Source organism: Thamnophis elegans, chromosome 16, assembly GCF_009769535.1.
Source record: "Thamnophis elegans isolate rThaEle1 chromosome 16, rThaEle1.pri, whole genome shotgun sequence".
NCBI lineage: Eukaryota > Metazoa > Chordata > Lepidosauria > Squamata > Colubridae > Thamnophis > Thamnophis elegans.
Genome location: NC_045556.1, coordinates 4,518,420 through 4,531,949, shown reverse-complemented (window position 1 = coordinate 4,531,949; position 13,530 = coordinate 4,518,420). Strand labels below are relative to the sequence as shown.

The window sequence follows — 13,530 nt, the reverse complement described above, 5'->3', positions numbered from 1 at the left end:
AGATGAGGAGGAACGGAAGAGGGAGGGTTGGGGGAGGAGGAGAAAAAGGAGGAGAAAAAGGAAGAGAAGGTGAAAGGAGGAGAAAGAGGAAGTAGAGGGGAAAGCGGAAGAGAAGGAGAATGAGGAGGAAGGAGGGAGGAAGAAGCTGAAAAGGAAGGTGAGGAGGAAAAGGAGGAGGAGGAGGAGAAAGAGAAAGAGAAAGAGGAAGAGAAGGAGAAGAAAGAGGAAGAGAAGGAGAAAGAAGAGGAAAAGGGAGGGAGGAAGAAGATGAAGAGGAAGGTGAGGAGGAAAAGGAGGAGGAAGGAAAGAGGGAGGGAGGAGGAAAAGGAGACGGAGAAAGAGAAAAAGAAGGAGAAAGGAAGAGAAAGAGAATGTAGAAGGGAAAGAGAAAGGAGAAAGAGGAGGAGGGAGGAAGAAGATGAAGAGGAAGGTAAGGAGGAGAAAGATAAGGAGGAACGAAAGAGGGAGGGTGGGAGAAGGAGGAGAAAAAGGAGAAAAAGGAAGAGAAGGTGAAAGGAGGAGAAAGGGAAAGTAGAGGGGAAAGCGGAAGAGAAGGAGAACAAGGAGGGAGGAGGGAAAAAGAAGCTGAAAAGGAAGGTGAGGAAGAAAAGGAGGAGAAAGGTGAGGAGGAGGAGGAGAAAGGAGAGGAAGAAAAAGGGAGGGAGATAGAAGAGGAGCGAGAGAAGGAGAGATTATCCACTGGTACACCGGCATAATGATTTTTAAAAAGGAAATTATTAGCCGGGGATTCAAGGCCCTCTCTATGCAATCCATCAATCTCCAAGGCACGACATCATTGACCAAAGCATAACAAATTTAAAGCGACATAAAAGCTCATGTTTCCATGTCCAAATTGCATTAGGGGATCAGATAAACGTAATGAGGCTAGACAAGTATTTGGGCTGCACAATAATTAGGGGGAAGTCAATTAAATATTACAAATAATTGTATCAACCTCCTGCTAACCAAGAAAAATAACCCGGAGTGGGATTGCTGAAATCCAAACTAATGGGTAACCCCCCGTGAAATAAATGGGACGAAGCCGGATGACTGAGGCTTGATCAGAAATGCATTAATAGGCACGCAATACACATTTCCTAAAATGAAAGAAATGCAGGCCCATCCGGAATGCCTGCAGATTTGGTTCATTAAGCTCTCCGCTTTCTCTTGAGTTTCAATCCTAGAGGACTTCGAAGGATTCCGCTAGCTGTGTCCGAAAATTCATTTCCGTTTTCCCAGATACTACAGTTTCTTCCTTTTTTCTTTCTTTCTGAGCTTCTGTGGGTCACAAGTAGCCCCCCAAAAGGCCCGCAAACCAGAGGTGGCATTCAGCAGGTTCTGACCAGTTCTGGAGAACCGGTAGCAGAAATTCTGAGTACCGTAATTTTCAGACTAGAAGAAGCACCGGTGTATAAGACGCACCACAATTTCTAAGAGGTAAGTAAGTAAGAAGAAAAAAGGTTTTTGTCCTCCCCGGCCCCCAGGAGCACTCTGCAGGCTTCAGCAGGCCGTTTTTGCGAAGAACGGGTGGAAAACGGGCCGTTTTTTGGAAAAACGGAGGCGTTTTTGACTTCCCCCAGCCCTGCTGAAGCCTGCAGAGTGCTGCTGGAGGCTGGGGGAAGGCAAAAATGCCTCTGTTTTTGCCGGGGGAAAAATGGGATGCGGGGGGTGGGGCTTTGGGAGGCCACAAATGGCTATAGTCGGTGTATAAGACACGCCAACATTTCTACGCTCTTTTGTGGGGGAAGGTGCGTCTTATACTCCGAAAAATACAGTAGTTTGGAGAACTGGCAAATACCACCTCTGGCTGGCCGCACCCCCATCTATTCTCTGCCTCCCGAGTCCCAGCTGATCAGGAGGGAATGGGGATTTTGGAGTATCCTTCCCCTGCCACACCCACCAAGCCACACCCACCAAGCCACACCCACAGAACCGGTAGTAAAAAAAAATATTGAATCCCACCACTGCCGCAAACCTCACCTGCATAGATAGTCCTCACAAAAGTGTCCGGCGACTTGATTTCAATGATTTCTGAGATGGGAGCCACATCCAACTTAGCTGCCAGCCTGGGAAGGAGGTTCTAAATATTGAAAAAATACACTCAGGGTCACAACAACAACAACAACTCGCCGACCCCAGGACAAAACTAAGCAGCAGTTCAAAATTATGGTCGTAAGTCGAGGGTTCAATGTCTTTGGAGCAAGAGATTCTGGGTGGTTTAAAACTCACCTTCCCAAAGGCAGATGCTCCGGCGCAGATGTGCGTGTAACCGAACTGCTTCTGAGTTTCCAAAATTAGCGGCGTGAGTTCCTCTGGGGAGGAAAGGCAACTGGTCAGAGCAATGATATTTCCTTCCCTTCTTTTCTTTTTCAATTTATTTTTATTTTTAAACATAAAAAAACATAATTTTTTTAATCATCCGTTACATACAGCATGTCATTTGGTTACAAGTGTTTTTGCATCCATATTCTCAATTACATTTACAATCACAGATTTTCCATCTAATTTAACTAAATACCTCGCTTTCATTGTACAACATATATTCAATTACAATTAATATATTTTTCCCCAATAAACCTAATTCCCTTACATTCTTGATTGTCTGTTTAATAGCAATAGCAATAGCAGTTAGACTTATATACCGCTTCATAGGGCTTTCAGCCCTCTCTAAGCGGTTTACAGAGTCAGCATATTGCCCCCAACAACAATCCAGGTCCTCATTTTACCCACCTCGGAAGGATGGAAGGCTGAGTCAACCCTGAGCCGGTGAGATTTGAACAGCTGAACTGCAGTCAGCTGAAGTAGCCTGCAGTGCTGCATTTAACCACTGCGCCACCTCGGCTCACTAACAACAATAACAATATACCTTTATGTAATCACATATCCCGATATGAAAAAAAATTACCAAGCATTTATATTTGTATATCATTGTTTTCAATTATGTATAATCCCTCCAATCAACTATCGAGTACGCTTATGTTCATTATCGTCCTTGTACATCATACATTCAAACAAATATGTTATTCCTTCATTTTTCAACAAGGTATTCTAAATAGTCACTTCATATATATATACCAATTTTTAATTACTTCCTTATTAAAAATTTTTATCAACAAGGTATCTTTATAATATATACTTCGAGTTATACATTATATCACCAATCCTCTATCAAGTATGCATAAATTCATTGTTATCCTTATCCATTTTAAAACAAAAAGTTCTAAAGTATTCAATTCATATATGTATCAGTCCTTCATTGTATTATTGTTAGTCTATTTCATAGCATAATTATATTATCACTTAACTCCTTCAGTTAAAACATAAGTAAAACATTTTTCATTTCCAGGTTTTTTGCCCCCAGCCACTGATAAAACAAGTCCCATATCTTATACAAAATTTTCCCTTCTTTTCAAGGAGGGTTTGTCAAAAGACAGCCCGCCAAACAGTGTTTCTCAACCTTGGCGACTTTAATTCCTGTGGACTTCAACTCCCAGAATCCCCCAGCCAGCGTAGTTACGCTGGCTGGGGGATTCTGGGAGTTGAAGTCCACAGGACTTAAAGTCGCCAAGGTTGAGAAACACTGCTGCCAAGAATCCCAATCGCTTGGAACAAAAATAAACTCACCTGCCAGGAGCCCTTTATAGGCATCGTGTTGGGCAAAAAGCACCTTGGAAACGCCCGCTACTTTGCTCAGCTCTTGTACCACCTGCGGGAAAGCAGAGCGCCAGGTCAGCGTCCCCCAATTCCCAGAATTCCTAGCTGGCTCCACACACCTGGGATGCTCAGATTATTATTTTGCACAGGGCAGTGTTTGGCAAACCTTGGCAGCTCGGAGGTGTGTGGACTGCAATTCCCAGCATTCCCCAGCCAGCCAAGCCAAGCCAAGCTGGGGAATGCTGGGAATTGAAGTCCATACATCTCCAAGTTGCCGCGGTTGAGAAACGCTGGTCAAGGGGGGTGATGGCAAACATTTTTGGCGCCGAGTGCCCAGACCGGAATGCACATGAATGTATCGGTGGGCCAGAAACCCGAAGACCAACCGGCCGGCACGCACATGCCTGTTTTATGACTGGTTTTGTCTGTTTTTCCAGGTCATTTCCAGGTCATTTTCTGGGCTGTTTTTGCCCCCAAAACAGACCGAAAACAATTCAGAAAACAGCCTGAAAACAGTCCAAACAACGGCCTGAAAATGGTTTAGAAAATGGCCTGTTTTGTAGCAGTTTTTCGGTGCTGTGAGGCCTGCGAAGATCAATTGGACGGCACGCATGTGTGTGCCAGAAATTAGAAGCGCAGCTGGCGATGGTGTGTGAGTTGAGTTGAGTTTATTGGTTTTGTATGCCGCCCACTCCTGAAGGACTCTGGGCGGCTTACAATAAAAGGGGAAGGGGAATAAATAAGACACTACAAAATTTAAAATACAACAACATTCACAATTAAAGTGGGGCTGGATACTTCAACAGCCCCAGGCCTGCCGGAACAGCCAGTAGCTTTACGGAAGGCCGGGAGGGTAGTAAGGGTCCGGATCTCAACGGGGAGGTCGTTCCAGAGGGCCGGAGCTGCAATAGAGAAGGCTCTCCCCCGGGGGGTCGCCAGCCGGCATTGGCTGGCAGATGGAATCCGGAGGAGGCCAAGTCTGTGCGATCGAATCGGTCTTTGGGAGGTAATTGGCAGGAGGCGGTCTCTCAGGTACCCACATCCGATGCCATGCAGAGACAGCTGCATGTGTCCACAGAGACAGCTCTGCATGCTATCAGGCATGCCATGGGTTTGCCATCACGGGTCATGGGGAAGCATTTCTATCTGGCCTAGATGTTGGTGGGAAAATAATTACATTGGAGGGGGGGAGAGATGCAGAACTGTAATTAAAAGCAGTTTCTGGACTTCCATCTCCCAGAATTCCATGACGGCTGGGGAATTCTGGGAGTTTAAGTTACCAAAGTTGAAAAAAACATTTGATTTTAGAGCTAGGATATTCTCAGTTCTTTCAGTCCCGCTGAGATATCTTAAGACAGCTCCAACATTAGAATTGTTTTAAATTTCTGTACTCCAGTTTGGAAAAAAAAAAAATTTCACACCAAACTAATTAGCATTTTAACCAGCAAGTTATAAACGACACCAACTCCCGTGGCGGGCATGCTATTTTTTATTTTTTTATTTTTTTTTACCTTTTCACAATTGGTCCCTGCTACTAAACAGGACACTTCACCCCCGAGTCGTTTTGCCGCAGTGATGGTGTTCAAAGTAATTGGTGCCAGAGCCTCGTTGGCGTGTTCAGCAATCACCAGCGTACTCTGAAACCGGTGAAGTAATGAAACCTGGAAAAGATAAAGGAAGGGTGGGGGAGAAAGGAATTTGATTTAAAAATATTAAAAAATACCTAGAAGTTCTGCAAGGACAAATAAGCCACAAATCTTAGTATTCGTTTACCGTTCTGTTTTCGTCAAACAGGATAAATTATTTTGTTGATAAAGGCTTGTATGCCCAGCATTTGCAAGCTTAGAACAAGATCCGCTGCTTTCTGTTTAGATCTATTTGTGATCTAGGGACTTCAATATCCTTGGTATCTCTAATATACTGTTTATCATCCCTAAACAATACACTGCGGGGGGGATTATGGTTATAGCAATAGCAATACCAGTTAGACTTATATACCGCTTCATAGGGCTTTCAGCCCTCTCTAAGCGGTTTTACAGAGTCAGCATATTGCCCCCAACAATCCTGGGTCCTCATTTTCACCCATCCTCGAAGGATGGAAGGCTGAGTCAACCCTGAGCCGGTGAGATTTGAACCACCGAACTGCCGAACTAGCAGTCAGCTAAAGTAGCCTGCAGTACTGCACTCTAACCACTGCGCCACCTCGGCTCTCATTATAAACCATGGAAGGTTGTCGTTGCATAATCTAGCAGGCTAATATTCTGAGTTGGTAGATAAATGCTTTCCACGTCCCAGTTTCGGGCTGAAAAATGGCCAAAATTCACCAGAGCATCTTCCACACTTAAAATTAGAACGTGGGTCTGCTTTGGTCCTAATTGGGTGGGCAGTTGGAATAGATCAGTGGTGAAATCTAATCCCCCCCCCCTTACCGGTTCTGTGGGTGTGGCTTGGTGGGGGGGTCATGTGACTGGGTGGGCGTGGCTATGTAGTCATGTGACTGTGGGGGAGGAGTCCAAAGACAGAAACTCACTTTAACAATGTCCTGCTTGGAGGAGGGGGTTGGACTAGATGACCTCCAGGCCCCTTCCTGCAATGGATTGCTGTGCTCTATTCGCCCAAACCAGCAGTAAAAAATAAATAAAAATTGCTTTAAAAAGCGGGGAAGAAGCTTCCAGTGATTGTAGCTGATCCGTGCGATCCTCGGAAGCTTTTTTTTTTTTAAAGTACCGGTTACTACCGGTTTGCAAAACCGAGGACAATCATCCCTCCCGGTTCGTCCTGGAATTTTGGGCTCATTGTGGTCGTAAATTGAGGACTACCTGTACACTTAAAATGCAGCTAAAATCTTCAGCTGTCGTCCAAGTAGCAAAACCGAAGACATTCCTTGCCGTTTATTTCCCTGCTTAGAACAACAGGTTCTCCAATTTATTAGATTCCCCCCCCCACCTCCCCTTTAAAGTTCACTGTGAATTTGTAACTATCTTTTTCAATGGCTTCATTATTGGCTCGACATAAAAGCGATGGCATTGAGACCTCCAAGTTATGGAGGTGCTCTGGATGATGTGCTCGGTGATCCGTGATTTAAGACGTCCGTGGGAAGAATATTTCCGCTTTCTGAAAGGTGCTTCATGTTCCAACGTCGGGATATTAAATCGTCAAAAGGTGTAAAAAAAAAAAAAAAGATTCTTAAATCACTGGAGGTGAATTACCGGGAAGAAAACGACTTATTTCCAATGTACATCAAAAAGAGCGCATTTTTGATGACGCTCCATCCATCATTTCCCAGGAAAAAAAGTTACAAGGCCGCAGGGCGCTGCTTGGAGAATAAATCCATCTCTTCGTGGCAAAATGCCCACATTTGCTTCAATTTATAGGCCTGTCAGAAAGGGAATTATGCTGTGAGTGCTGAACATCGGGAGGTTTAAGTTTCCAGCGAGGACGGAGAGATACTTGAAAGAGTCCATCCAGAGTTCGCAGAAGAGGAAATGCTTTTATTTACTAATAAAATATCCGAGGCAGAGTTCGTGAGGATGGGATCAAAGGACACTTTTCCGGAGCTGCGTCTTCCAACTTCCGAGCCCCAAAATTTCCGTTGTTAAGGGAGACATTTTGCTAAGTGCGTTTGGCCCCGTTTCACGAGCTTCCGTTTGCCTCCGTTGTTAAGTGAATCGCTGCGGTTGATGAAAGTGAGTAATCCCGGTTGTTAAGTGAATCGGGCTTCCCCCGGCCGCAAATGGGGATCGCGTGTAACCTGGGATGCTGCAACCGTCGTAAATGTGAATCAGTTGCCAAGCGTCTGGATTTTGATGTGGCAAGGGTTGGAAGGGTGAAAAATTGGGGGGTTTCCAGCGCCGTTGTGACCTTCAACAGTCACTGAATGAACTGACGTAAGTCGAGGACTCCCTGTGTACGTTTCCCCTTGAAGTCATTTCTTCACCTTTGTGTAAAGAGGCACAAATGTGGACCAGCTGATTAGCTTATCACCTTTCCTCCTTATGAATTATTTGTCTTGGGATTACTTTTATCTGTGCCATGAATTCATAGGATCTTTCTTATTACTAGATGCATAATTTCTTATCAGTGGTGCCTTGCTCTGTTTTTAAGCTTTTTAAAAGGTAAAAGGTCCCCCTTGCACATATGTGCTAGTCGTTCACGACTCTAGGGGGCAGTGCTCATCGTTTCAAAGTGCTAGGGATTCAAACCGCCGAACTGCCAATCCTTCTGATTGACAAGCTTAGCATCTTCATCACCGAGTCCCTCTTTTAAAGCTTTTTAAAAGCATGTGTTTTTTTGTACCTTTCCTTAAAAAAACAGATCCTATAAATACGTCCAATGTCTTTTTAAAAGGTTGGTTTCCCCCTCTATCGTATTCCAACCTTGCTCTCTTGCAAAGCCAATCCACTTTTGACCTATTAGGAACCCAGCCAGGAGGGAGGGACGATCCCAGCCACGGGATCCTGGCCACTGGCGGGATTCCAATTAACCATTAATGGAGGAGGAAACCTACTGTACAATTTTCTCTCCGGCCTGCTGGTGCAAAATGTATGCTTTCCCCACCCGTGAGGACTTCGTTAAGCGAAACTTCACCAAACAGGCTCTGCTACCCTCCTTCACTGCTTCAGCCCACGGATCTCTTTGATGCGGCTGGGGCGTGGCTGCCTCTCGGGCTCCCGCACTCGAGCCCTGATGCAAACTGCGGACGAGAACATCCACCAGCAGGGCATTTTTTTAAATGAAAGTTTTAGTGCATCGTTAATTCACCTGTGACACATTTGATAGGTACTTCTGCTGGAAATGTATATACTGCGCAGTGGAAGTAAAATTGCTGTGTTCACGTTTAATAGAGCTGATTTCCACGGTCTTTAAGCTGGGGGGGTTTTGAACCTTTTCAGAAAGCGAATTCCCCCAAATTCCTGACCTAGTGAGAGAAAATGGGACTGTATTTTTTGAGAGGACTTGAGTTATTCCTGCTCTTTCCCTGCTCTGCAACACACACCCGCTAAATTCAGTTGGGAGAAATCTTGCTTTAAAAGTCCAGCAGATATACTCCAAGCAGAGATTTGAGGAGGGGAATGCTTTAATCTGAATTCCTACATTGCAGGGGTCCTTAGAACAATTAATCAGTGGAACAGAAGTTGCCTCCAGAAGTTGTGAATGCCCCAACACTGGAAGTCTTTAAAAAGATGTTGGATATCCATTTGTCTGAAATGGCAAATAGGGTTTCCTGCCTAAGCAGGGGGTTGGACTAGAAGACCTCCAAGGTCCCTTCCAACTCTGCTGTTGTGTTATTGTATCATTATTGTTCTTTCTGCTTCTACAAGCCCAAAAGACTGCCTGTTGTCACAGCTCTTTAAGTTAGGGTGCTCTACAGTTTTATAAATTTCGCACATCACTATCAGCGAAAAACTCAGTTTCAAAAATGGCCTCTAACTCAATATCAAAGGTAAGCCGGTTCCCCCCACTTCCAGGAATGGCATCTCAGAGGGGTCAATTTTCAGAAAGAAAGGAAAGAAAGAAAGGAAAGGAAAGGAAAGGAAAGAAAGAAAGATTAGATAGATTAGATAGATAGATAAGATAGATAGATAGATAGATAGATAGATAGATAGATAGATAGATAGATTTATTTATTTATTTAATTTATAGGCCGCCCAATCCCGAAGGACTCCGGGCGGCTTACAAAGAAGGGAGAAAAAAGAAAAGAAAAGAAAAAGAAAAAGAATAGTTTAAAATTCACAACACGCATTCGTTCTAATCGGGGCTGGACCTTAACAATAAGGTCAACAGCCCCAGGCCTGCCGGAACAGCCAGGTTTTTAACAGCTTTCCTGAAGGCCATGAGAGTGGGTAAGGTCCGGACCTCTGGGGGTAGCTGATTCCAAAGGGTCGGAGCAGCCACAGAGAAGGCTCTCCTCCGGCGGCCTGCCAGCCGACACTGATAGAACCACAAAAGCGACAATGCCACGTTGAAGACCCAGCTGTCCTGTCATGGCACCTCACGCCAACTGTCCCAAGTTGGCGAATCCAGAAAAAAAAAGAAACTCCTGGGATATTATTTTGCCGAGAGTATATAACTTTACCGAATAAACCACATTGGCACAGAGGAAGCAAAACCGGCTCTAGTTTTCCCGCGCGAAAGTGGGAGTAGTTAATCCCTCCTTTTTCTTTTTAAAGTTTTTATTTTTAAACAAACATGAAACATAAACACACACAAAGCATAAAAACCATCCTCCTCGTTACCTACAGTATGGTTACAAAGCTTTTGTGCTTCCTCACAATAGTCTTCGCTTTGCAATTTACATAAAATCTCATATCATCAATCCCTCCTTTTTCTTTTACGTCCTCCCTTCCCTCCGGTTCGTTTCTATCCTTCGCATGGCGATGTCGCAACTTATGTGATGTTGTTGTCAATGACGTCATGAGGAAGCTGTGAACTTTGGAGCTGAAGGGTGGACACCTGGTGTGGAGTGGGCAGCTGTGGCTGGCATCTTCGGAGGCAGAGCCAACTGCTTTGAAGCCTATCGCTGAACTGCCGAGATACCACAAATTAGACCACGACCATTCAGCCCCAAAGCTCAGCCCTCCTTAACTGACCCCACCCATGAAAGCCGGCCCAGAATAACCAGTATGAAGGTTGACATGCCAGGGACGGGCCAGGAACATTCCTCAAGAGCCTGCCAGGGTGTTGCAGAAAACAGGACACACCAAGCTGCTTGAATTCATATGCCACTCATAGATGCCAGGATATAACTGCACATAAAAACCGTACCCCCAATTTTTTTAAAAAATACATGAATGTCAATAAATGCAGACAATCTATTGCAGAAGTCTTCAAACTTGGCAACTTTAAGACTTGTGGGCTTCAACTCCCAGAATTCTCCAGCCAGCATAGTTGGCTGCAGAATTCTGGGAGTTGAAGTCCACAAGTCTTAAAGTTGCCAAGTTTAGGGACCCCTGATCTATCGGATGCAATCACTAAGAACTGAAAATACAGGGATCCTTTGTCTCACAACAGTTCATTTGGTAACCGTTTCAAGTTACAACGGCACTGAGAAAAGACACTTATGATCCTTTCTCATGCTTAATTATCATAAATTGTATCTTCACGATTTATATTGTTTTGTTTCCTAGTACGATTTGATTGCTTATTAGTAACCTATGACTATCACTTAAGTGTTGTATCTTATGATTCTTGATGAATGAGTTCTATTTTATTTTTCTTTATGTACACTGAGAGCATATGCACCAAAGACAAATTCCTGGTCAATAAAGGATTCCATTCTATTCTATGCTATCCTATTTTCATCCCCATCCCATCCCTATCCAATTCCCATTCCATTCTATTCTATTCTTATCCCTATCCTATTCCCATCCCATTCCATTCTTATCCATATCCTATTCCTATCCTATTCAACTCCTATCCTATTCCTATCCCATTCAATTCTTATCCCTATCCTATTCTATTCCTATTCTATTCAATCCCTATCCTATTCCCATCCCATCCCATTCTTATCCCTATCCTATTCCTATCCTATTCAACTCCTATCCTATTCCTATCCCATTCAATTCTTATCCCTATCCTATTCTATTCCTATCTATTCAATCTCTATCCTATTCCTATCCCACTCAATTCTTATCCCTATCCTATTCTATTCCTATCCTATTCAATCTCTACCCTATTCCTATCCCATTCAATTCTAGGGGCTGCAATTCTTCAGAGAGGATTGGGGAGGGGGATGTTGGGGAGGGGTCCCACATCCAATTCTCAGGACCCCCCCCCCAAGAGTATCTGGTGCTGTGACGGAGCCACCTGGGCACATGCCCACACTAAAAAGGGGGGAGGAGAGGAGTGGACCTATGAAAGTGGCCCATGCCATCCCCCCCCCCCCCCGAGACCTTTGCCCAGAGGAGACCCCTTCCCTGACCCCCATTTAGGCAGCCATGCTGCAAATGGGCCGCATTGGGGACACAGAGGGGTCACCCCCATTTTGCAATTAGGTGAAAAGATGGGGGAGGAGCTTCCAGGGGGAGGGGCTTCCAGGGGGAGGGGCTTCCAGGGGAGAGGGGCGTGTCTGTTTATCCCCGCCATCAAAGACCCAGCCAGCCCTCCTCCTCTTTTAAGTGGGGAAACCTGGGTCATTCCTGCCAGACCCACTTGGCCCTCCCTGTCCTACCCTGCAGGGCTGCAGAGGAGGAGGAGAGGGGCGGGGCTTAAAGAGCCACGCCCCTCCTCGGGAGCCCCTCCCACCCAGTCCCCAGCCAGTGTGACCTTTGCCCTTGTCAGCGCGGCCGGCCTACCCTGCAGGGCCGGCCCTGTCAGGGAGGCTGCAGCCGGCACTCACCGCTCTCCGGCCCAGGCGCTGCGCCCTGAGGAAGCCCCGAAGCGCGCTCATGGCGACCACCCCGGACGGCGAGCCTTCTTCTTCCTCCTCTTCCTCCTCCGCCTCAGGCACCGCCCCCGCCCCGTCATATCTCGCGAGAGTTTCTGGCGAACGAGGGGCGGAGTCCAGTCCGCCATTGCGGTGGGAACGGGAGGTATAGCGGTGGCGCTGCTGCTCATTGGCGGGCGGCGGCCAATCAGCGAAAGAGGCGGGAACGCCAACTTTTTCGCCCAGTCGATCCGCCTTTCGAAACGAGCTAGAAAGAGGCGGGGTGACTTTTGACGGACTGGCCAATCAGGGGAAAGAGGGCGGGGAGGTGTTTTTTTTTTTGCGAGTCATCTGTTCCTTAGCGCCGCCTTGAAGCGTGCAGCGCTTGGACTTCATCTCCCATGAGCCTTTACGCTGGGGGCTTCTGGGCATCGTCCTATGTAATAATCCCAGCTGGTCTAAACCTTGTTTACATGGACTTCAATTCCCAGAATTCCCCAGACACGAATCCCTTCTTCAGTAATAAATATCCAAATATTTTCACATTTATCCTCCCTTACCAGTGCTTCCAATGAACAATCTCCTTTTACGGCATCCAACATTAAAATATTTTTATTCCTCTGGTTTTCAAGAGTTTTCTCCATCATTTTGCCTCATTCGGCCTTCCTAACCAGTTGATGCAGTTGTGATTTGCTCGATATTTTTGCAATGGCTACAAATCCTCTCTGCCCTTTAATATCAAAGAGATCTTGAGATATTCGGTCTAGATTTATCCTGGTCTTTCTGTGACGCAGCTGATTCCGAATAAAACTAAAGGAGGTTTTTTTTTGGGGGGGGGGGGGAATACCGTAAACCGCCTGGCTGGTGAGCCTGAATTCATAGCAACAGCTCCCCATCGACTATTTAAACAAGTTATGAAGATTTTTGGGACTAGTAAGGATAGTAAAAAAGGAACGTGGTAGCTTGGGGGCTAAGACGCTGAGCTTGTAGATCAGAAAGGTCGGCAGTTTGGCGGTTCGAATCCCTAGCGCCGCGTAACGGAGTGAGCTCCTGTGACTTGTCCCAGCTTCTGCCAACCTAGCAGTTCGAAGCCACATTAAAAATGCAAGTAGAAAAATAGGAACCACCTTTGGTGGGAAGGGAACAGCGTTCCGTGCGTCTTCGGCGTTGAGTCATGCCGGCCACATGACCACGGAGACGTCTCCGGACAGCGCTGGCTCTTCGGCTTTGAAACGGAGATGAGCACCGCCCCTTAGAGTTGGGAACGACTAGCACATGTGTGCAAGGGGAATCTTTACAGAGCCGAGGTGGTGCAGTGGTTAAATGCAGCACTGCAGGCTACTTCAGCTGACTGCAGTTCTGCAGTTCGGCTGTTCAAATCTCACCGGCTCAGGGTTGACTCAGCCTTCCATCCTTCCGAGGTGGGTAAAATGAGGACCCAGATTGTTGTTGGGGGCGATATGCTGACTCTGTAAACCGCTTAGAGAGGGCTGAAAGCCCTATGAAGCGGT

General features: G+C 45.9%; 1 protein-coding gene across 1 annotated transcript in view; it reads right to left on the bottom strand.

Moving 5' to 3' along the window:
• The window catches only part of ETFA (electron transfer flavoprotein subunit alpha), a 31,948-nt gene extending 19,830 nt beyond the window's left edge, over nucleotides 1-12,118 (bottom strand). The window contains exons 1-5 of the mRNA XM_032232485.1: nucleotides 11,993-12,118; nucleotides 5,166-5,315; nucleotides 3,625-3,706; nucleotides 2,230-2,312; nucleotides 1,981-2,080 (exon numbers count right to left, since the gene is read on the bottom strand). Coding sequence (XP_032088376.1) covers nucleotides 1,981-2,080; nucleotides 2,230-2,312; nucleotides 3,625-3,706; nucleotides 5,166-5,315; nucleotides 11,993-12,043 — 466 coding nt within the window. The 5' untranslated portion in view covers nucleotides 12,044-12,118. The remainder of the gene's footprint in view (nucleotides 1-1,980; nucleotides 2,081-2,229; nucleotides 2,313-3,624; nucleotides 3,707-5,165; nucleotides 5,316-11,992) is intronic.
• Between the last annotated feature and the right edge of the window lie 1,412 nt (nucleotides 12,119-13,530).